Source organism: Oncorhynchus keta, chromosome 37, assembly GCF_023373465.1.
Source record: "Oncorhynchus keta strain PuntledgeMale-10-30-2019 chromosome 37, Oket_V2, whole genome shotgun sequence".
NCBI lineage: Eukaryota > Metazoa > Chordata > Actinopteri > Salmoniformes > Salmonidae > Oncorhynchus > Oncorhynchus keta.
In genome coordinates, this window is record NC_068457.1 from 5,689,465 (window position 1) to 5,715,237 (window position 25,773).

The 25,773-nt window shown below is 41.9% G+C and overlaps 1 protein-coding gene across 3 annotated transcripts in view; it reads left to right on the top strand.

Moving 5' to 3' along the window:
• Nucleotides 1-23,689, top strand: part of ankrd10a (ankyrin repeat domain 10a) — a 38,771-nt gene extending 15,082 nt beyond the window's left edge. For 2 of the 3 annotated variants that reach the window (XM_035754913.2, XM_035754910.2), the window contains exons 2-6: nucleotides 166-318; nucleotides 2,700-2,791; nucleotides 12,985-13,229; nucleotides 13,496-13,579; nucleotides 19,972-23,689. In XM_035754913.2, the coding sequence (XP_035610806.1) occupies nucleotides 166-318; nucleotides 2,700-2,791; nucleotides 12,985-13,229; nucleotides 13,496-13,579; nucleotides 19,972-20,441 (1,044 nt within the window). In that variant the 3' untranslated portion in view covers nucleotides 20,442-23,689. The remainder of the gene's footprint in view (nucleotides 1-165; nucleotides 319-2,699; nucleotides 2,792-12,984; nucleotides 13,230-13,495; nucleotides 13,580-19,971) is intronic. The other variant, XM_035754912.2, reaches the window with a different exon arrangement.
• Nucleotides 23,690-25,773: the final 2,084 nt, after the last annotated feature.

Genomic DNA, 25,773 nt, shown 5'->3' on the forward strand with positions numbered 1-25,773 from the left:
GTTTCTGTAATGACATAGAGCTTTGAATACAACAGTCTGTAGTGATAATCTCACTGTGATTTGCGTAATGGCTGTGTCTTGTCAATCATTAACTCTGCTCTCAACAGAAAAGCTTTTGTGATTGGTCAACTACAGTATGTTGACTCACTCTCACTTTCTTTACAGTTGGAGTGTGTAATGTGCCTGGTGCAGGTGGGCTGCAAGGTGGACGCCATGACGATGAGGTTTGCCCAGACGCCCGCACACATCGCGGCTTTTGGAGGCCACCCAGAGTGTGTGCTGTGGCTGTTGCAGGCAGGGGCCGACATCAACAGACAGGTGGGTCTCAGTCTTACAGGTTACAAGACAATGGCACTTATGACTGGATATACCAAATAACAAGACAGACTACAAGTACTTTCCCTGTTTGCAAAAGTGAGTCAAACCTATGTCGTCTATCTTTTCCATGTGGCCCAAGTAGGCCAGAATTATCCTACTATCTAGGGATCAGGCTTTCTGGGAGACAGAGCTATAGTTCATGCTGTGTGTCGGTTTATCTGAGACTGTCTCTTCACAGCAGACTGTTTGACTAGAGACTATGTATGGCCTCGGAGTCACAGCATAGAGCCAAAAGGCAGGCAGCTGTGTCATGACCACAGCTCAAATAGGGTCTGCCCCGGCCTGCCGGTGCTACTGTTTGTCTGTGACTACCTTTTTTTTTTTTTTTTTTAAAAGCACCTAAAGGAAGCAGCCAGGGAAGCTCTGCTCGGGAATTCAGATTAGGAGGTCATGATTGCATAACATTCTACTGCTTCATCCTTTCCACCTGGCTCTCTCCACTGTGACATTTAGAGGTTCATGGGTCAAGTTCAGCAGTCTGATCCAATGTAATGGGGTAAGTAGGAGAAGATTGTGATGCCTCAGAGGTATGGGAGAGCATCGCTACACTGGCCTGCAACAAACATACACACATAAATAAATAGTAGGGATGTGTATCGTTCCCTTTTAAGACTATTTGATACGCTTCTGGATACATGGCTCTGAAACGATTCAGGAATGGTAAGTTTTAGTTTGAAACGATTCTGTACGGTTCCGTTTACTGCGATATGATTCGATGCACTAATGTTTGTTACATAAACGCATTCATTTTCCATTCGATGTATACTGAATATACCAAACATTAGGAAAACCTTCCTACTATTGAGTTGTACACCCTCCCCCCTCTCTTTGCCCTCAGAACAGCCTCAACACGTCAGGGCATCGACTCTACAGGGTGTCGAAAGCTGGCCCATGTTGTCTCCAAAGCTTCCCACAGTTGTGTCAAGTTGGCTGGATGTCCTTTGGGAGGTGGACCATTTTTGATATACACAGGAACCTGTTGAGTGTGAAAAACCCAGCAAGTGAATCCTGTCCTAGTTATGAAATGATCAACTTTACCCTGTGTATCTAAAAATGACCATACGCCCTTGATTGTTTAAAGCAAAACTACCAGAACTATTGGTGAACCTATAAAACAATATAACAATTAATATAAAATAAAAACTATTGTAAGCCCCCCTGTTCAGCAGGTATAGCCAGCTGAGAGTTGTCTCCAGTAGCTTACTTTTATTATGCTAAAACAACCACCTAGCAAATTACATAGGGTGTCACTCAACTAATAAAGCCTAATATCTAGCCATTTTTGTGTTTGAATGTTTGAAGGTGCCACCCAGATGTGCAAGATCAGGAACAGGCCATGTACTTCACATTGGTTAGCTCGCTAAGCTGGGCACAGTTTGACTAGGCTAATGATATTCCCTGGGGTTGTTCGGTATGCAAAATGACTTGTAGATCAATGACTGTCAACACAGTAACATGCTTAATTTGACACTCAAGGTGAAAAATGCATCAGTTGTAACAAAAGATAAGGTATTTATGGAAGGTAGAAAAAGTAATGAGCAACAGTTGTTGATTTTTTTTGGACCACCGCAAGCTTAATTTGGATCAGTTTGGGGTCCGCCGAACAATGTAATCATATCTTATGCATCTGTCCCTGATTCAAATGTTTTTCAGTGAATGTTACATCCCTAATACATAAACACAGAGCCCCTTATCCCTTCACCACCCTTAACTGTTCACTAACAGTGAAATTGTGCAGCCTGACTTGGAGCAGAACGGGCTGGTAGCTGGAGGGCGGATTTGCTGGCTAGAGTGCAATGTGTCAGTTCTCCTTGGCTTGAGGGGGTGCCGGAGAGCTGGGTGAGGAGTTCAGCGGCTGTCTCCAGTGCCCACTGTCTCTGTTGGCAGCAGACACCTTTTCACAGCCTCTCTCTGTGATTAGTCTCTCTGGAGGACTGTTGCTGCTGTGCTCAACTGTTGGAGCATGCCACACAGATAATTGCCCCTTTCAGCAGACACTTGGAGCCTTATTTATGAGTGGCCACTATCAACGTAAGCGGCAGGTGGTTAATAGCCTAGTGGTTAAGAGCGTTGGTCGCTGGTTTGAATCCCTGAGCCGACGAGGTGAAAAATCTGTGAATGTGCCCTTGAGCAAGGTACTTAATCCTAATTGCTCCTGTAAGTCGTCTGCTAAATTACTAAAATGTAATAACAATGCCTTGTATATTGATATATTGCAAGCAATAATGTTTTTCCATTCTCCCCATTGTACTGGTTGAGTGCATGATTATGATTTTCTATCACTTTGTATAGTGATATGTTTTTGCCTTGTCTTGTTCCAGGACTATGTAGGTGAGAGCCCTATCCACAAGGCAGCCCGGGCTGGTAGTATGGAGTGTGTCAAGGCCCTCTTGATACAGGGTGCTAAACCGGAGTAAGTCCCCCACATCACTGTGCCCGTTTACACCAAACTGTACCACACAATACTTTGTTACCACAGCAACAACATTATTGTTGAAAGGGGAACTCCACCAGATGGCCTCCATTCTGCCCCCCTGAAGTCGAGGCAATTTAGCTGCGTGAATTTGGCACCCCGTATTGCTCAATGATTTGTCTTTGTGCCACTTCTGTGCTGGGTTGTGTTGTAGAAAATGTTTGTGCCAGTAGGGTGTCTTTACAAGCATGCCTGCTCAAACAAATTATTTTATGAACCAAATCAGTACAAACATGGCAGAAACTAATGATAAATCTGGTTGTTTCTGAGTGACCTACTTCTCTTTTTGAATGTAATCACTAATTGACACAATTGTCACAGCGCAGGTGCCAGATGGCTCTGTAATGAAAGGCCTGATCAGGCTGATGATTCGTTCGGGGTGCTTCTGCAGCAAATGGAGCTTTGTAAGGATTTGGCTGTTAGGCTGCTCCATAAGCTCATTTGCATTTCGGTGGGTGACATCCAAATCCTCTGTGTCCATAAGGTGACTCATGATAAAGCCCCTTTCCCAAGGGGTTGATGAGGAAGTTGTTTCTGTGTGATTTATTAAAAAACAGCTTAGTTGGTGATGGCAGTGCCAATTAGTCAGTTCCCAACCTTCTCAGGAATACTCTCCCTCGCTGCACTGTATCATTACCATGTGCCATCCACTTCAACCACTCCAAATTATGGTCTTGAATTCAAATTTGCCACCACAACCACACTCATACTTATTGTAGTTGACATTTTGTCCCAGTTGTCTACTGCCGTTTGTGCGATACAAATGGCTTTTGGAGAATGTTTGTTGGGTGGTGTTCCTCATCAATAAGTCTGCTGTAGTGGTTATTTCAATGTTTACGTTTCATTGTCTTTTATAACTTTATGCTATCTGAATGCGTTTAAAATGTCTGATGTAAATATGTACTAGAAATATACTATTTAGAGTTAATGTACTTCTCTTAGCAGGGCATAGGGCAAATGCACATTTCCTCCTGGCTAATACGGAGTCTGGATTTCTCCCTCCTTGCTAGTGCCATCTAATAATTCTCTCACCATGTGAGGGATGTGACAACAGAACTATAGCATATATGTAGTGTTACGGAACCAGTGGTATGTGATATCTTAACTTAACCTAGGCCTAACGCCTCGATCACACCAATCGCGTCAGTGCATTTTGGTACGCCAGAAGTACATTAATTTCCAATGGAACGCTGCGTTTGCCTTGCAGCGCGTTCTGTATGGTTCCAATGGTATGTGTCAAACTGTATCCGGAGACGGCTTGACAGAAATGGTAGCAGAAGGTGAATGTTGAAGTGTACGTGTTTACTTTGGCATCTTTTGAACTTATTCAGTTGTCATGTTGAGTTTTTAAAAATCTGCTTTAAACTGCATTTTATCGGATACTGGCGCAAACAGTTAGGCCCTGTACTAATTTAGTATGTTTGCTGGTATTGAGGAATGCAGTGTTAAGACGGGCATACCCCACCTTAAGTGTTGAGTATTTTGTAAGCTTGATAACAAGCATTGTACCTGGACACCTCGCCTAATTGATTTGACCACATTTACTGTCAAGTTTCACAGTCAAGCCCATTAGTCACAATGAAGATTTCACTTCCTTGTCATGTTTTTGTCACAATTTCATAAATCTCCACAAGGATTATTTAATCATGAAATAATTGAAAATGAGGAAATGTGCATTTGGTCCATGTTTCCTGCCAAAACTTATCAATGAAAAATGATTTGTAAGAAATGTGGTACAAGTCATAATATAACTCTTAGTAGTCTGCATCTGTGTATATTTATAGCATTATGTAATGCCCATGTTTTTCCATGCCTTTGACAGCTACTAAGATCTAGTATATTAGTCCTTATGTTGGTGAAAAGTTTAGGTAAAATGTATAGTGACTAGTAAAGTGAAGGAAGCTCATGTTTTGTAGACTATTTTAATTTGCAGTCACTCAAGAAGATGACATCTGAGACTGACATTATCATTACTTTGAGATTTTCAACCATTTTGAAAATTTAAAGATCCATGTTAATTCCTTTAAAGTAACTTTAATTGGCACAATACGAGAACCTTAAATCCAAAATGTATTCTACATCCACCAATTTAGAATATGGCTATAAGATAAGAACTCACCATTTCTATGGCTTTCAAATTAATTTCTGTAGCAGGGATTGGTTCTAATTTTAATGGACAATGCTTCTGTATTGACTTCCCCAGGCCAATTGAGCCAAAATACTGGATTAGCGGCTTCCATTAAAAACAGACTATTCAACTGTTTATACCTCAAGAGTTGATATTGCCTCCAACTTTGGCACAATAAGAGTTGAGGTTTTAAATAATGTCTCTCAAAAGTGTGTCCTTCCTCACTACACTCAATCAGGACTGTAGTGTCTTCCAAAAGATGGAAACTTTTGATTTCTCTTGAATCCCTTATCATGACTTCAAAGATGACACGTACCAACCAAAGCCACCATGGAAAAATTGAGTGTTATGTCCTTGTTACACCATATTTATTCTCGTTCAAAGCCTGGAGATTAAGGCAGGTTTTTACTTGTTCACAATTCATTCCACGTTGTGTCCATGGAGAGACTGTTTATATTGATCTTATTGGACATCTCTCCAAATCGTGGGTTTAACGTTGAACTTTATAAGGAGCTTTTTTTTTTGTGGTAGGATGACTCTGTCCTAGACCACATGATTACTCAGTTTTTCTCTTAAAATAAATCGTAATTCCAAATAGAACGTTCTGAGCAAAACCTTTACATTCCTTACTCAAATTACGCCATTACATTTTTTTATAACACCCTCCTCAACCATACCTGAAAACAACATTGCTTGAACAACTATACATCTTGAAGATGTCATTATCAATAAAAACATCACAATAAGGTGCAGAGGATTAGATTTGCCTGCTGGCGGGAAAGGAGACTCCAAGCTCTGCCAAAACCATTGACAACTGCGTGACGTTTTCAAGGGATTGTCAACTATTTGGTTGTAATATCATCCATCACCTCTTGATGAACAGAGTCAGAACTACAAATTTCTGATTATTCCGTGCAAAACAATTGCTCACATTTAGCTACATCATAGTTGTACAGAAAGTAATGGCATGCTTTAAAAGATCAGTAAACATCCATTTATCATGTCCAAATATTGTTTGTTTTGCTTGCAATCTATAGTGATGATGACAGTCGTCCGACTGACAACTTCACTAAGACGAGGACTTGCCAATGTCAAGCTCTTTCCAAAGCTTAATCTTTGTTAAAGCAAGCTAAATGACACGTTGCTTAGCTAGCTACATGCCAAATGGAGAGGTTACACGTGCGAATCTGAGAATACATCATCAATTTATGTTTACTGGTCTTGAAAAGCATGCAGTTACTTGCTGTGTAACACTGATGGAGCTAAATGTGAGCAATTGTTTTGCATGGGATAATCAAAGGCCTCTACATTGTTCCAAATTCCTGCATATACTTTTCCAAAATCAAGTTATGTACATGCCAGTGCCTTGATCACCGGGCTGTAGGTAGCCTAGCTGTTAGAGCGTTGGGCCAGTAACCGAAAGGTTGCTAGTTCAATTCCCGAGCCGACAAGGTGAAACATATCGACGTGTCCTTGAGCAAGACACTCAGCCCTAATTGCTCCAGGGTTACAGTTGATAATGGCTGACTCTGGCTGTGACGTTATTCTCCAAGGTTGTCTCAGGGGAGTTGGGATATGCAAAAAACACATTTCAGTTCCATGCGTATAATACACACTTGTGCATATGCGAAACAGGACTAAGTACCCATCAAATGTTTATTTAGATTTTGTTATTAACTACCCCATGCATTCCAATTCGTTCCATTATTTATACTGCCCGATTCACCTGGACATGGAGCAGTATTTATTTTGGTAATTTCTTATCAACTTATTAACAATCCTCCATGTGCCATAGTTACTAGATTTTGACTAGACTTTTTAACTTCCATGTCTTTGCAAAAATGACTCATTAATTTAAAGATACACTTTCAAGAGAAACCAAATGCATAGTCCTGAAATTTATACATATACAGTTAAGTGACTGCTATATTATTATATTTTTCTACATCATGAGCTTTCAGGTTCTTGAATTTGGTGGGAAAGTCAGTGAAGGGGTGATAATATAGAGATGTTAAGACAGCAGTTCCTGTGTGGGTTTAGGTTGCTTACTTATTACAGCATAACTGATTCATTAATGTTTCCATGTTTTATGTAGGATTGTTTCACTGTTTTGAATGTTCATATATTTGATTTAGATATTTTTGAAATAATTTGCTAAATGGCCATCTAAGAATTGATTGCAAAAAAATTGTACTGTCACTAAAAAACAAATCCCCTGCACGTTTCGATGTTTTGCAGCTATTGAATTTGAACTTGAATTTCCCAAGTAATCCCAGAAAGGGGGAGCATTCCAAATAGGCACTGCAGAATCTGCCACAAGTGCTACAGCGAACATCTTACAGTTGTGGCATTGAGTGTTCTCACTATCGCTTGGTTTCTACACTGGCAAACTGTCAAGGTATTTCTTGCAGTGATTGGTTTTAATGCTAGGATAGCAGTCATGATAGTCATGTCTAGACCTGCATGTTTAGTTTACCTTAATTGTTAATCTATTTTTTTTCCAGGTACTTGCTAACTAACCATAGGATTATTGGTCAAGCTCAGGATTTACAAATCAGAAATAGTGCAGAATGCAGTCCAATAGAGTCATTAGTATGCATTTAGCAAATTTGTTACAGGTCTTACTCTCAATGCCAGACAAGAAAAGTAAGCCTAATTTAATACCCAATCTTGAAAGGGTATAAATCCCATAGAGCCAATCAATGTCATTGGAAAAAGATCAATCCTTTTTTTATAAGAAGCCTGATAAGCATCTTGTTCATTTTATAATCCGACTAAATGACAACAGTAGCCACTGGCATACATACAATGTGTACCAGGCCCAAGTCCATCATAGGATATTGTGTATACAGACTTCTCTATTAATAGCAAACACTGTTGCTATATTGGTCTGTTTTCATGGTCCCCTGGTATCCGGATGTTAGTGGTGCAAGGCAAAACAGTAGTCCTATTCTTCCCGCGCTGAAAGAAAGCCCAAACAAACATGATCACTGAGGTTTTTTTTTGTTTGTTTTTTTTGACAAAGACTAAATGGTGCTTTCCTAACTGATTTTTATTAGGATCTATGGCTTTGTTTACAAGCCACCTCCATTCAACTTGAACGCAAATGGGTGAACTGATTGGAAAATAGATGAGCAGACCATTCAAAGGTGTTGGGTTAGGGTTCTTCCTTGCAGGTTGCCTGGCATTGAGAGCGACTCTCCAGGTGACTCCCCAATACTAAGTCATGTCTGTTATTAGACAGTTAAAAAAATAAAATCTGATCATGTTTGGAAACATTTTATTTGTATATAGTGGATAGCTGGGGTATACTGGGGGAAATGGCTGTATGCAAATCTGTTCGTTTAATTTGTAATGTAATATGATTGTGCACTTGAAATTCTAACTTACAACTAATTGCATTTTGCTGTTTATTTTACTACATTATTTGAGCTTGTTATACAAGTGATGAGGAATAAAGTAGAGCTTAGGCCTATGTTGCATTTGTCTGAATTCATAAATGATCAATCTCCATAAGTAGTAGTAATGACCAAATTTATGTCAAAGGACCTGTAGGGCCTATTTCAACGAACATTGGTCAGCGCACTAATACAAGATTATCTCCTGCACAGCTGATCTCAATTACAACCATCATTGGCCACTGATTTTTACTACTCCTTAAAGTAGATGCCAAGGTTATCCCTACACTGTGCATATTTGAAATATGTAACTAAATCAAGTCAATCATGATGAGTTACATATCTTAATTTATCAAATTAAAAAGTTATTTCAAATGTCACATTATTTTGCAATTTTAAGATGAAGCGTTTGAATGAAGTCTACTACTACTTCTATATTCTTAAGTATTTTACATTCATCAGGCCCATGGTTTCCGATGCTCCCGATAGGTCATTATTTCGTTGATGGGTGGGAATAGAGAACTTGGACAACAAAAGAGCAGCTAAATCACTAGTTTATTCATGTTGGTTTTTCATTGCAATCAAGCTCATTTTTGCACGCATGTGCAGTGTGCTTGTAAACGTCTGGTAGTATAGTTTTGAGAAGAGAGAAAAACGCTCTAACACAGGGCTCAATGTAAAGTCCCTTGTCTTTGTTGCAATGCACCCAAAATTCTGTTTCCACATTACCATAGGCTACCATAATGAGCAACCCTGTACAATTGACTGGTGCTGCAGTGTTGGGAGACATTTATTTATTTTTTTAAACATTCCCTAATTTCAATGTAATTTCAGAAGCTATCGCCTGCAGGAGAATTTCCCTGACAGAACCAATGTTCTGCCCACAGCCCTCTGAGTGCCAAACCTTCTGATGCCAAACAAGTTTGATATTTACCACCTGTGGAAAATACAGTGCATTCTGAAAGTATTCAGACCCCTTGTTACATCCTTATTCTAAAATGGATGAAAATATATCAATCTACACACAGTACACCATAGTGAAAAAGCAAAAATAGGTTTATAGACATTTTTTGCAAATGTATTAAAAATAAACTGATTACATTTACATAAGAATTCTGACCCTTTACTCAGTACTTTGTTGAAGCACCTTTTGCAGCGATTACAGCCTCGAGTCATCTTGGGCATGATGCTGCAAGCTTGGCACAACTGTATTTGGGGAGTTTCTCCCATTCTTCTCTGCAGATTCTCTCAAGCTCTGTCCGGTTGGATGGGGAGCGTCGCTGCACATCTATTTTCAGGTCTCCAGAGATGATAGATCGAGTTCAAGTTTGGGCTCTGGCTGGGCCACTCAAGGACAATCCGAGACTTGTCACGAACTCACTGTTGCATTCTCTTGGCTGTCTGCTTAAGGTTGTTGTCCTGCTGGAAGGTGCACCTTCGCCCCAGTCTGAGGTACTGAGCACTCTAGAGCAGTTTTTCATCAAGGATCTCTGTCTATTGCGCCATTCATCTTTCCCTCGATCCTGACTAGCTTCTCAGTCCCTGCCGTTGAAAAAAAATCCCCACAGCTTGATTCTGCCACCACGCTTCACCGTAGGGATGGTGCCAGGATTCCTCCAGACATGATGCTTGGTATTCAGGCCAAATAATTCCATCTTGGTTTCATCAGACCAGAGAATCTTGTTTCTTATGGTCGGAGAGTCTTTTAGGTGTCTTTTTGGCAAACTCCAAGGGGGCTGTCATGTGGCTTCTGTCTTGCCACTCTACCATAAAGGCCTGATTGGTGAAGTGCTTCAGAGATGGTTGACCTTCTGGAAGGTTCTCCCATCTCCATAGAGGAACTCTGGAGCTCTGTCAGTGACCATCAGGTTCTTGGTCACCCACCTGACCAAGCCCCTTCTTCCCAGATTGCTCAGTTTGGCTGGGCAGACAGCTCTGGGAGAGTCTTTGTGGTTCCAAACTTCTTCCATTTAAGAATGATGGAGGGCACTGTGTTCATGAACCTTCAATGCTGCAGAAATGTGCTCTGACATGCACTGTTCACTGTGTGACCTTATATAGACAGGTGTGCTTTTCCAAATCATGTCAAATCAATTGAATTTACCACATGTGGACTCCAATCAAGTTGTAGAAACATCAAGTACGATCAATGGAAACAGAATGCACCTGAGCGCAATTTTCGAGTATCCTAGCAAAGGGTCTGAATACTTAAGTAAATAAGGTATTTGTTCTATTTGTAATTAATTTAAACAAATTCTGAAACTGCTTTAGCTTTGTTATTATAGGTTGTGTGTAGATTGAGAAAATCTATTTAATCATTTTAGAATACGGCTGTGACGTAACAAAATGTGGAGTAAGTCAAGGGGTCTGAATATTTTCCAGAATGCACTGTATATTGTAATGTTTTTGGCTACCTCTTTTAAATGAGGTAGACGGGGCCAAAGGAACTGACAGTTTAGGTCAGGTGGAAAATGTTCTCTAAACATTTTGTTTACACTGAAACCAAGTAGGGCTGGGAATTGCCAGGGATCTCATAAGACGATATTATCACGATACTTAGGTGCCGATACGATATGTATTGTAATTCTCATGATTCTGTATGTATTGCAATTTGATACTGTGATTATAAAATATATATATATATATATATATATATATATATATATATATATATATATATATATATATTATTTATTTATTGCAATTGAACATTCTAAACGTATAGCTCACCATATGTCTGCTGCAGAGGAACGGGAGAGCTCTGAATTTATTTTGATCAGTCCTACAAATAAACGTGCTGAAAACAAATTTGCTCCCCTTTCAAAAAAGAACAAGCTATGCAGAGTTTTGGTGCAGGTACAGCCAACTAGCACACAAATAATATTGCAATATTGTCAAATTGATACCATAAGAAATATCGTCAAATGATTTCCCATCACTAAAACCAAGGGTATTTTAGTCAGTTTCTTCTCAGAACATGTTTTCTTAAGTGACAAGATAAAGATCAAGTAATATCTTCTACTTTTCGAACCAGTCATATTAAAAATATTTAATTAGTATTTAATTAGATTTCTGAACATCTTGATGTATTGTGGTACAGACAAACCCATACTAGTGACATGCACTTTATGACATGATTTCTTCTATGAATAGTATTGGGAGGCTCAAGTGAGTTACGAGACTAATTAAAGGGTTTTGTTCATTCATGAATTCAGACCAGGATTAGCTCACACTGCAGTGGGAGATGGTCAGGTCTAAGGTGAGGATGCTACAATCCATGTTGATGCTGTGTCCATTCCAAACGGTCACTTGGCCAACATGCCTTTCCTGTGTGTCTCAGGCTGTGTTTACACGGGCATCTCAATAATGGGAATAAAATCTGTATTGGGCTGCTTGTGTTAACACAGCCTTACTACTTTCACATTATTCATTTAGGGTGAAGGAATACAGTTCCTTAACTTCAATTAAACATTATTTTGGTCTCTTCTCTGTTCCTGCTTAGACATTCTGAATATCTAACCTTCTTGTTCGCTATGAATATGGAATGAACGTCTAGGCCTATTCAATGCCTGAAATACCATCTTGGATCATGGCTTTGACGCAGATGTACATTCCGGCAGGCCCTTTCACTTGAACATTCTCCTGTCCATATCCAGAAAGCTTGACAATCTTGGCTTCTCTAATGTCTATAATGAAGGGACACCACACCGGGTCTTCACTTTCTCGATGGATCCCACTCTTACTTCCTCTGCAAATTATCATATTTTTCCGTCATCAACCACATCATGAAGATCTGGACTTTGTGGAGCTTGTTGACATGGCATCCTCTTGGAAAGACTATTTGAACATAAGTTACTGGTAGGGCCCAGAGAAATGTTGACTTCTATTTTAACTGGTAGTTTAGTCAACCAGCACCAATAGGTTGTTGCAGTAGCCTACATTCTCAAGTCTGTTCTTAAAAGGATAGTTTTCTTACGTGTGTTAACTCTTCTTACCATGGAGTCAATGAATGATTAATTGCAACAACCAACTGAGTATTGTAGTGAGTTTCAAAGCAGAGAAATGCTACATCTTTGAATCCTTAAACAACTAAGATGCTCTGTCTACATGGCGTAACATTTTATGCAGTCTACCTTGCTATCCAGAAAATATGTAAACGGAACACTTTTTCTACCAATTGGTTTCAGCACAAGGTTTTTTTCACAATTATATCTTTTTGGGACTGCATTCTCTAAAACCTCACTTTTGGGTTACATTTTAGTTGAAGCTTTGGTCCTCTTCTGTCTAGCTGGACCTACTCTATCCACTGAACTACTACAAAAAGTCAAATTATTTCCTGGATTGTCACGTTTAATGCTACCCATAGATGGACATTAATCATCTCTTACTGCAGTGTTGGTTTCTACCATCCTTCGTCTATTTTTGTTTTGTTATTTCAGGGTAAGATTTGGGTCAGTTTCAGTGTAACTGAGTCAGTGCAATAAAATGTAGAATGATCGCAGAAGTAGAGCAGACAGGGTTTGATATAGAGGGGGCTGTGTGACTTGTCTTGTACGTGCTTGCTTTAGCTTGGAAGTTCCTAACTTTGGTCCCATCTCACCGGGCAGCTTAAGGAACGCTAATGGCTTGACGGCGGCAGACCTGGCCCACGCCCAGGGCTTCTGGGAGTGCGCCCAGCTGCTCTCCAATGCTCAAAACCACCTCAACCAGCTCAATGGTTTCCACTCCAACGGGGCACTAAACGGCCACCGCTCTCTCAGCCAAAGCCAGGGTCTCCTCAATGGGCTGGCCAATAGAAAGAGGCTTCTGGACGGTGTGGAGCCCAATCGCATCAAGAAGGCCAGAACAGACGGTAGGGGCCTATCTAGTCTGTTGCAGGGCCTGAGAAATGTTCAAATGTGTGTATTTATCTTTGTCAATGTGCTTCTTCGATATGAATCAGTTGGACTATCTTTCTAGCTCTTACAAAAATGTAATTGCCTGGCAAGTCAGTGGGCATTAAAGTCTGAACGGCAACTCTTATAGATACCATATGAGAACAAAATTTGATCTGTAGACATTCTTATAGTAGGTCCTTAACTATGCCTAATTCCGCTCTGTCTGTCCGTCGTCCCTCAGGTGTGGACCTGCCCAAGTGGATGCAGCATGGCTGCGGGGAGGAGCTGGAGACCATGTATATGGAGTCTGCAGACCCTGTCTCAGGTGTGACTGGCCCCTCCACAGCCCTGATAGAGCTGGATATCTCTACTGTGGTCTCCATGCAGATCCTATGCCGCTGCACTAACTCCTGCGCCTATTTGTAGTGGCCTTTCTTAAGCCAGTTTCACACTCTGAATCATGTGTATGTATAAGCGAGGTTGTTATCGTCTTGACTTTAATATCTTGTCAAGATCAAGGCATCTGAAAATGTTCAATGGTTCAGAAATGTATTAAGCTTCTAGTAATGTTAACTTTCATTATCCCTGAGCAGCTCATCCTACACCTTCTGCATTTCTGGAACATTCATGTTCAAGATGTAGGAATGCACACAAATCCAGACATGCATATTTTATGCATGGAATGCATTTTCCCATTCCGTGTGTACCCAAATGTCCTTTCCTTACTGTTCAGTTTGAAATATTTCCCTTGTTCTTGATAGGCCTCCACAATATGGTAGTTGTGTGAATGGACCTCAACAAATTACATTTGTTCTTCACAATCGTCTGTCATCCACAATTTGGTTATGCCCTAGTCGAATCCTGTGTACCATTTATGCTTTGGCAACAACCAAATGGCAGAATCGCTACCTGGACTGAAACTATAAGGCTTTAAAGAATGTATTCTGTAGATTTAAGGTTGTCTTGAAAGAGGGTGTTTATGAAGTACATTTTGACTGATTACATGGTATAAGTGTTATTCCAAGTTCGCCCCCTCCATATTCCCTTCTGTCAATACTGAGGTTATTATAGTAAACAATTGTTTTTCCCAATTTGTTAAAATAATGAACATTTAGTTTCAGTATCATTTACTTGGTTATTTTTTAATTTGTTATCCATTGCTACGCCACTTGGAGGACAGTCTAAAGCACTGCTGCGGTGCACAATTGGCCTAGCGTTGTCTGGGTTAGGGAAAGGTTTGGCTGGGGGGGCTTTACTTGGCTCATTGCACTCTATCGACTCCTTGTGGCGGGCCGGCCGCCTGCAGGCTTGACTTCAGTCGTCAGTTGAATGGTGTTTTCTCTGACTCATTGGTGCAGCTGGCTTCCGGGTTAAGAAGCACAGTTCGGCAAATCATGTTTCAGAGCACGCATGACTTAGTTTTCTGAATCTGGTGGAAAAATGCTGCCAGTAGATGGCAATGTTTCAAATAGGTCTAGCTTGTGCATCACTATCACAACCTAACGGGGAAGAAATCTGAGGGTGAGCAATGGTGGCAGCAAAAGGTAAAGCGCTGTATGGGATTGTTTTGAGTACATTGCTGGAAAGGACCATGTATTATAGTGTCAGCAGTGTGTATGGAACAGAGGTAAAAGGGAAGTCCAAACCAATCTCTAAGTTAATCTGAACAGTGCCCACAAAGAATCATACAAACAATTTCAGGCTAAAGACCAGGTGAGACAGCCAGAAGCTACAAGTAGCTGCACGGCAACGTTACGACAACCAACTAGCAGTTTGAATGAAAAGAGCAGAAACATGGAAACCTCATTCAAATCTGGGAAAAAAAACACAAAAAAACAGCACTGGTTAATTTATTCATCCAGTCTGGCAAGTCCACAAGACTGTGTGATGAACCAGCCCTCAGACAATTCAACCAAATACCCCACTGGGCATACATTGGTTGAATCAATGTTGAATTGATGTCTTTGCCCATTGGGACTTGATCCCAAAATGTAAAACTCCTGCCTCTGCTAGAGTAAATGTGTTGATTGCTTTGCAAATGGATATAGCAACACAAAGTTAGGGACATTCTAAAAGAGGCATGAAAATCAACCCTGTGTGTTGACTGCTGGAGCAAGAAAGGACTGACTGCTTTGTTTATGTTTATATCAGCCTGCTTCTATCACCCCTCCAACAAGACACCACGTGTTGCTCAGCCTCTATTGGATTTAACATCCACACACCAGAGTGGTAATTGACTGCACATTGGACGTATAGGACAGAGAAGAGCCTACTCGTAACTGACAACGGGGCGAACATGGCTATCAAGCTTTCCAAACGGGCAAAAGAATACCCATGAACAAGAACCCCCAGAGCTGGCTATGACTATAAACGGCGTGGCAGAAATGTTTGAATCAGACACCGACGATTATCCTTTTAAATCCAAGTCACATTAAGTTCCTTTAAACATTGCCAAACCTTCAGCTTGTATTACTGCCCCCAGTGGCAAGATGTGAAAATCCCCAAAAAACAACAAAAGGCCAACAACACATACAGTGGGGAAAAAAGGTATTTAGTCAGCCACCAATTGTGCAAGTTCTCCCACTTAAAAAGATGAGAGAGGCCTGTAATTTTCATCATAGGTACACTTCAACTATGACAGACGAAATGAGAGAGAAAAAAAATCCAGAAAATCACATCGTAGGATTTTTTTTAATGAATTTATTTGCAAATTATGGTGGAAAATAAGTATTTGGTCACCTACAAACAAGCAAGATTTCTGGCTCTCACAGACCTGCAACTTTTTAAGAGGCTCCTCTGTCCTCCACTCATTACCTGTATTCATGGAACCTGTTTGAAGTTGTTATCAGTATAAAATACACCTGTCCACAAACTCAAACAGTCACACTCCAAACTCCACTATGGTCAAGACCGAAGAGCTGTCAAAAGACACCAGAAACAAATGTGTAGACCTGCACCAGGCTGGGAAGACTGAATTTGCAATAGGTAAGCAGCTTGGTTTGAAGAAATCAACTGTGGGAGCAATTATTAGGAAATTGAAGACATACAAGACCACTGATAATCTCCCTCGATCTGGTGCTCCACACAAGATCTCACCCTGTGGGGTCAAAATAATCACAAGAACGGTGAGCAAAAATCCCAGAACCACATGGGGGGACCTAGTGAATGACCTGCAGAGAGCTGGGGGACCTAGTGAATGACCTGCAGAGAGCTGGGACCAAAGTAACAAAGCCTACCATCAGTAACACACTACGCCGCCAAGGACTCAAATCCTGCAGTGCCAGACGTGTCCCCCTGCTTAAGCCAGTACATGTCCAGGCCCGTCTCAAGTTTGCTAGAGAGCATTTGGATGATCCAGAAGAAGATTGGGAGAAGGTCAGATGAAACCAAAATATAACTTTTTGGTAAAAACTCAACTCGTTGTGTTTGGAGGACAAAGAATGCTGAGTTGCATCCAAAGAACACCATACCTACTGTGAAGCATGGGGGTGGAAACATCATGCTTTGGGGCTGTTTTTCTGCAAAGGGACCAGGACGACTGATCCGTGTAAAGGAAAGAATGAATGGGGCCATGTATTGTGAGATTTTGAGTGAAAACCTCCTTCCATCAGCAAGGGCATTGAAGATGAAACGTGGCTGGGTCTTTCAGCATGACCATGATCCCAAACACACCACCCGGGCAACGAAGGAGTGGCTTCATAAGAAGCATTTCAAGGTCCTGGAGTGGCCTAGCCAGTCTCCAGATCTCAACCCCATAGAAAATCTTTGGAGGGAGTTGAAAGTCCGTGTTGCCCAGCAACAGCCCCAAAACATCACTGCTCTAGAGGAGATCTGTATGGAGGAATGGGACAAAATACCAGCAACAGTGTGTGAAAACCTTGTGAAGACTTACAGAAAACGTTTGACCTCTGTCATTGCCAACAAAGGATATATAACAAAGTATTGAGAAACTTTTGTTATTGACCAAATACTTGTTTTCCACCATAATTTGCAAATAAATTAATTAAAAGTCCTACAATGTGATTTTCTGGATTTTCTTTCTCATTTTGTCTGTCATAGTTGAAGTGTACCTATGATGAAAATTACAGGCCTCTCTCATCTTTTTAAGTGGGAGAACTTGCACAATTGGTGGCTGACTAAATATTTTTTTTGCACCACTGTAAATGGCTCCTAGCTTCCCACACATGGGCTACTTTCTGTCCGTAACACAAACTAAATAATACAACAAAAAAATAGACAGGTTTTAGATTTAGTTTTATGAAATCATAACTGAATTTCAAATAAAATTTGAAGAACTAATAGAAACTAATACAAAATCAAAACTACACTGCTCAAAAAAATTAAGGGAACACTAAAATAACACATCCTAGATCTGAATGAATGAAATATTCTTAATACTTTTTTCTTCACATAGTTGAATGTGCTGACAACAAAATCACACAAAAAGTATCAATGGAAATCAAATGTATCAACCCATGGCGGTCTGGATTTGGAGTGGCACTCAAAATTAAAGTGGAAAACCACACTACAGGCTGATCCAACTTTGATGTAATGTCCTTAAAACAAGTCAAAATGAGGCTCAGTAGTGTGTGTGGCCTTCGCGTGCCTGTATGACCTCCCTACAACGCCTGGGCATTCTCCTGATGAGGTAGCGGATGGTCTCCTGAGGGATCTTCTCCCAGACATGGACTAAAGCATCCGCCAACTCCTGGACAGTCTGGTGCAACGTGGTGTTGGTGGATAGAGCGAGACATGATATCCCAGATGTGCTCAATTGGATTCAGGTCTGGGGAACGGGTGGGCCAGTCCATAGCATCAATGCCTTCCTCTGGCAGGAACTGCTGACACACTCCAGCCACATGAGGTCTAGCATTGTCTTGCATTAGGAGGAACCCAGGGCCAACCGCACCAGCATATGGTCTGAGGATCTCATCTCGCTACCTAATGGCAGTCAGGCTACCTCTGGCGAGCACATGGAGGGCTGTGCGGCCCCCCCAAAGAAATGCCACCCCACACCATGACTGACCCACCGCCAAACCGGTCATGCTGGAGGATGTTGCAGGCAGCAGAACATTCTCCACGGCGTCTCCAGACTCTGTCACGTCTGTCACGTGCTCAGTGTGAACCTGCTTTCATCTGTGAAGAGCACAGGGCGCCAGTGGTGAATTTGCCAATCTTTGTGTTCTCTGGCAAATGCCAAACGTCCTGCACAGTGTTGGGCTGTAAGCACAACCCTCACCTGTGGACGTCGGGCCCTCATACCACCATCATGGAGTATGTTTCTGACCGTTTGAGCAGACACATGCACATTTGTGGCCTGTTGGAGGTCATTTTGCAGGGCTCTGGCAGTGCTCCTCCTGCTCCTCCTTGCACAAAGGCGGAGGTAGCGGTCCTGCTGCTGGGTTGTTGCCCTCATACGGCCTCCTCCACGTCTCCTGATGTACTGGCCTGTCTCCTGGTAGCGCCTCCATGCTCTGGACACTACGCTGACAGACACAGCAAACCTTCTTGCCACAGCTCGCATTGATGTGCCATCCTGGATGAGCTGCACTACCTGAGCCACTTGTGTGGGTTGTAGACTCCGTCTCATGCTACCACTAGAGTGAAAGCACCGCCAGCATTCAAAAGTGACCAAAACATCAGCCAGGAAGCATAGGAACTGAGAAGTGGTCTGTGGTTGCCACCTGCAAAACCACTCCTTTATTGGGGGTGTCTTGCTAATTGCCTATAATTTCCACCTGTTGTCTATTCCATTTGCACAACAGCATGTGAAATTTATTGTCAGTGTTGCTTCCTAAGTGGACAGTTTGATTTCACAGAAATGTGATTGACTTGTAGTTACATTGTGTTGTTTAAGTTTTCCCTTTATTTTTTTGAGCAGTGTATAATAGCCTTGTCCAAAACTCTGTTTGATCTTTAGAAAATTAAGAGAATGAGATCCAAGCTGGTGCTTTGGTTTAACTCCTTGTAAATCCTTTGTTTAAGAGCCAAAGGGTAGACTTCTTACTCCCCTGACTGATTCTAAATTTCAAAGGGAAGCGATGAGAAATTAACTTGTTTGTACTATAACATTGGCCAGTTGTGGTTTAATCAGTTCAATGAAACATAATATGGACTGCATTGTATAATAATTAAGGATTTGTGCTGTGCCACTGTATTTGACAAACCTCAGCAAATAATACATTTTCAATTTTATTTGCATGGTATGGTAGTTATTAATCTGACAGTATCTTTCAACTGTACGTTACAGAAATAATTACCAATGTTTATAGTACACCTAGATTTATTTCTGATTCTGACAGTTGTATTCATGTTTTGTTAGTGTAAGTACAAATCTAGTTTGGCCAGGGGTATATATTTCTGGTACATTGTCATGTGTTTGAAAGGCACATCGATAGAGAATGTATACTCAAGTCATATTTTTATTAACCTTTTTGATGACCTTGACGTGATGAAATTTCATAGGCATTTAATTACATTGAAATCATCTGTCTAGGGTAAAGTAATTGTCTGGGTCATATTCAATGGTTTATTTTTTTGTAAAAGTATCATGAGAATCGGACAAGGATATGTTTGCAAAACAAAATCAAGTTGCTTACCTCGTATTTATGTGTTTGGAGAGTTGCTACCAAATCCTGTTCATTAACCTGCCAAGTGTGTTCTTTCTATGTGCCATCCAACATTTGAATATGACTAGTCATGTCTTTTTTTCAACAGCAGATGACCCCAAAGCCACCACGGGTCAGACGAACGGCAACAATGGGCCACAGAACGGTGCCATCTCCACCAATGGCCACATGCCAAAACACCTAAGTGGGGACAACCCTGCTGTGCTGTCAACCGGCTTCTCCACGCCATGGGGACTGCCGGCCGTGGCTACTTCCACTGAAAACGGTCTGTCGTCATCACGGCTAGCTAATCAGGAGGCGGAGGAGACCCGGCGGCATTCAGCCCACGAGATGTGCGGTTCGCTACACCTGACGGGAAGCCCCAGCAGCTGCGTGTCCCACCGACCCTCCTGGGAGGCCATGGCCAGCGACCTGGGAGACACTCTGCACTACGGACATTACCATGGCTTTGGGGACACTGCAGAGGACCTGGCTGAAGAGCACAGCAACTCGGTGTGCGTGGAGCAGTGTTACGACCAGGCCGTGCTCAGTGACATGCACCTCTACCACGGATCCTAAATTGGGGAGGCTGGCCCTTCCCATGTAAGTAGTCAGTCTATCTACCTACCCCAGCGGTGACACAACTTTGCATAGAGCCGCTAGCCTGCCTTAAAATCCAATGGTTACCATAACATCATTGTTGCACTGGGGATGGAGTGGAGAGCGACACTTTGGCCCATCTACCAAAGGGAACAAGCACAGTTGAAGTCGGAAGTTTACATACACCTTAGCCAAATACATTTAAACTCAGTTTTTCACAATACCTGATATTTAATCCTAGTAAAAACGGCCTGTCTTTGGTCAGTTAGGATCACTTTATTTTAAGAATGTGATGTCAGAATAATAGTAGAGAGAATTATTTCTTTCAACTTTTATTTCTTTCATCACATTCCCAGTGGGTCAGAAGTTTACATACACTCAATTAGTATTTGGTAGCATTGCCTTTAAATTGTTTACCTTGGGTCAAACTTTTCGGGTAGCCTTCCACACTCTTCCCATAATAAGTTGGGTGAATTTTGGCCCCAGTTTTCTATGGGATTGAGGTCAGGGCTTTGTGATGGCCACTCCAATACCTTGACTCTGTTGTCCTTAAACCATTTTGCCACAACTTTGGAAGTATGCTTGGGGTCATTGTCCATTTGGAAGGCCTATTTGCGACCAAAGCGTTAACTTCCTGACTGATGTCTTGAGATGTTCAATATATCCACATTATTTTCCATCCTCATGATGCCACCTATTTTGTGAAGTGCACCAGTCCCTCCTGCAGAAAAGCACCCCCACAACATGATGCTGCCACCCACGTGCTCCACATTTGGGATGGTGTTCTTCAGCTTGCAAGCCTCCCCCTTTTTCCTCCAAACATAACAACGGTCATTATGGTCAAACTGTTCTATTTTTGTTTCATCAGACCAGAGGACATGTCTCCAAAAATTACGATCTTTGTCCCCATGTGCAGTTGCGAACTGTGTCTGGCTTTTTTAATGGCGGTTGTGGAGCAGTGGCTTCTTCCTTGCTGAGTGGCCTTTCAGGTTATGTCGATATAGGACTTGTTTTACTGTGGATATCCAGTCATGGCCAAAAGTTTTGAGAATGACACAAATATTAATTTCCACAAAGTGTGGCTTCAGTGTCTTTAGACACTGATGTTACTATGGAATACTGAAGTATAATTACAAGCATTTTGTAAGTGTCAGACTTTTATTGACAATTATATGAAGTTGATGCAAGGAGTCAATATTTGTATTGTTGACCCTTCTTTTTCAAGACCTCTGTAATCCACCCTGGCATGCTGTCAATTAACTTCTCGGCCACATCCTGACTGATGGCAGTACATTCTTGCATAATCAATGTTTGTCAGAATTTGTGGGTTTGTTTGTCCACCTGCCTCTTGAAGATTGAACACAAGTTCTCAATGGGATTAAGGTCTGGGGAGTTTCCTGGCGATGGTCCCAAAATATTGATGTTTTGTTCCCCAAGCCACTTAGTTATCACTTTTGCCTTATGGCAAGGTTTGCCATCATGCTGGAAAAGGCATTGTTTGTCACCAAACTGTTCCTGGATGGTTGGGAGAAGTTGCCCTCGGAGGATGTGACCGGAGGATGTGTTGGTACCATTCTTTATTCATGGCTGTGTTCTGAGGCAAAATTGTGTGTGAGCCCACTCCCTTGGCTTAGAAGCAACCCCACACATGAATGGTCTCAAGATACTTTACTGTTGGCATGACACATGACTGATGGTAGCGCTCACCTTGTCTTCTCCGGACAAGCTTTTTTCCGGATACCCCAAACAATCAGAAAGGGGTTTCGTCAGAGAAAATGACTTTACCCCAGTCCTCAGCAGTTCAATCCCTGTACCTTTTGCAGAATGTCAGTATGTCCCTGATGTTTTTCCTGGAGAGACGTGGCTTCTTTGCTGCCCTTCTTGACACCAGGCCATTCTCCAAAAGTCTTCGCCTCACAGTGTGTGCAGATGCACTCACACCTGCCTGCTGCCATTCCTGAGCAAGCTCTATACTGGTGGTGCCCAGATCCTGCAGCTGAATCAACTTTAGGAGCAATTCATCTGATCACTCTTCATAACATTCTGGAGTATATGCAAATTTCCATCATACAAACTGAGGCAGCAGACTTTGTGAAAATGTATATTTGTGTCGTTCTCAAAACTTTTGGTCACGACTGGATAATTTTGTACCTGTTTCCTCCAGCATCTTCACAAGGTCCTTTGCTGTTGTTCTGGGATTGATTTGCACTTTTTGCACCAAAGTACGTTCATCTCTAGGAGACAGAATGCGTCTCCTTCCTGAACGGTATGACGGCTGCGTGGTCCCATGGTGTTTAAACTTGCGTACTATTGTTTGTACAGATGAAAGTGGTATTTCCAGGCGTTTGGAAATTGCTCCCATGGATAAACCAGACTTGTGGATTTCTACAATTTATTTTCTGTGGTCTTGGCTGATTTCGTTTTAATTTTACCATGATGTCAAGCAAGAGGCACGAAGTTCAAAGGTAGGCCTTGAAATAGATCCACAGGTACACCCCCAATTAACTCAAATGATCAGAAGCTTCTAAAGCCATGACATCATTTTCTGGAATATTCCAAGCTGTTTAATGGCACAGTCAACTTGGTGTATGTAAAGTTCTGACCCACTGGAATTGCGATACAGTGAATTATAAGTGAAATAATCTTGTCTGTAAACAATTGTTAGAAAAATTACTTGTCATGCACAAAGTAGATGTCCTAACCAACTTGCCAAAACTATAGTTTGTTAACAAGAAGTTTGTGGAGTGGTTGAAAAACAAGTTTTAATGACTTGTTTGTGTATGTAAACCTCTGTCTTCAACTGTAGCATTGTCGTTTTTGTATTTGATATTTGAAATTCTTATTTTATTACTGTCTGTTGTAGCGCAAGAGATGTGATTGTGGTAAGCTGATCCTAGTTTGTCTGGTGATGGTATTGCATAAAATGCAGGTTATTAGAATTATGAGTTATGATAAGTCGGCGATGCCTGTTTTTTATTTTTTTTTAGACCAAAAGGGTAAATTACTTGTGTTTGGCATGTAGGTTATGTGCCAACACTTATGTTAAATCTATTATGGCATAAAAAAAAGTGTTTTTACTCAGTTTGTTTTACCTTGTTGTTCATTGTCTGTACTTGGAGCACTGCAAACAGTATTTATCATGTAGACAATCTGTAAACTGACTTATGACAGTCCTTTTTAGATTCATTTTTTTGGGTCTTCTGAAATAAACGTGTTACCAAATTGCATACTTGACCATGTCTTCCCTTCTGCTTCTATGACGTTGCTAAAATGTTTGAATGATTTTGTTGAATGACCTTGTCTTATCTTGCTTGTGCAACTAGCATTTATTTTAAATGGGAATTATAGGGTTGTGTTGGACTTAATAATACAAACTCAATCATGTCTGAAGATGTGCTTTCATGGGATACTACTGTAATCAAATCAAATTTGACCACATGCCACGAATAAAACTGGCGAGACAGAGGCATTGATGTGAGTAACCAGTCTTGTTCAGTACATCACAACACATCCGGGTATCTCAACCACCCCGGTAAAACACAAGAGTTGCAGAAATGAACATTTACCAACAGATGGCATCACTGCGCCATCTTAAACCCATAACATCTTCCATTTAATAAAATGGGACAGGAGGTGTCAATTCACTAACAAAACAAACCTATTAACAATTTCCAACATAAACAGTTTATTTTTATTTGTTTATTCTCAGGTAACAACAACACATTTTGATATTCTCTTCACTTTTATCTCTGTCTGTCAACAATCCCTGATGGGAAGCCTACAGATGAAGTCTTTTTGGTGGCTGGGACAGACGCCTGCAGCGTGAAGGACTGCGGGTCCCTGCACAGGCGTGTCACCTGACTGTCTTAAGGGGAGAATTGATAGGCGAGGGAGCGGCCGACCTGTGATCCCCTGGCTCTTCGCCCAGTGCCTCAGGCCCCATGTGACTTGCTGGGGTTCTGTCTTTTGTCATGCGACCCCTTTGGCCATCAGGGTTCGGAGTAGGTGCTGGCTCAGCAATCCGAAGGTCAACCCTGTTACGACGGTACAGTGATCCATTCACTTCGACCAAGTAGGAGCGTTGTGCCACTTTCTGTACACAGGATCTGAGTCTCCAGAGGCCTGTCCGGTCCCCTGGTAGTGGCTTCATTCGCACCGTTTCACCTACCCTGAGCTCAGGTAAGTCTTTTGCTGATTTGTCGTAGATGAACTTGGAGACCTGTCTTCTGTGTCGTAGCTTCACCAGCACGTCTGTCACCACACATGGCTCCAGGAGAGTGCTGGCTACTGGCAGAGCTGCTTTTAAGCGCCGTGCCATGAGGTGCTGTGCCGGGCTGCTATCCATGCCTTCTGTCGGGGTATTGCGCCACTGCAGGATTGCTTTCCAGGCATCTTTGCCCTCCCACAGAGCCTTTTTGCAGAGGTACTTTGCGATTTTTACTGCGGACTCCGCCTTCCCATTTAGCTTTTGGGTGTCGTGGTGATGAAGTGACGTGCTCAAATTCCCATCCTGCGGCAAATTTTCGGAACTCAACTCTGGAGAATTGGGGTCCATTGTCTGAAATTACCCTATCTGGCTGGCCATAGCGGGCAAACTGAGCCTTGCAGCGTTTGATCGTTGTCTCTGCTGAGAGGTCGGGGAGGAGGTCAATCTCCCAAAAGTCTGAGTAATGATCGACTACCAGCAGAAAGTCTTTGCCACTGTGCTGGAAGAGATCTAGACTTACTATCTGCCAGGGGCGCATCGGTAGCTCATTGGACATAGTCTCTCTCTGTTGCTCAATGGCATATTCATTGCAGATTGTGCATTTACTGACACAGTCTTTGATTTCACTCTGCATTCCTGGCCAATACAGTGTGTCACATGCTTGTCTGTAACAGGCCTCACCTCCTATGTGACTTGACTGCACGCACGCCAACATCTCAGGGCGCATAGGCCGGAGAATAACGACTCTCTGACACTTGAATATTACTCCGTTTTGAACACTGAGCTCCTCTTTGACTGGCCAATATTCTCTGACGGCTAAAGCAATTTCTTCCTTGCAGTCAGGCCAGCCCATCAGAATCACAGACCTCAATGCCTGGAGTTGCTCGTCCCTGTCTGTGTGCTGTCTGATTTGTATAAGGCGCTGGTCCGTAACATTGAGGTAGTCAGTCGTTTTGGGGCATTCAGAAGAGAGAAGGAGTGCCTCAGCTGAAGATAGCAATAAGGGGCTTGTGGTCTGTCTCTGCGGTAATATTGTCGCGCCTGTACAGGTAGTGGTGGAAGCGTTGGCATGCAAACACAATGCTGAGGCACTCCTTCTCTATC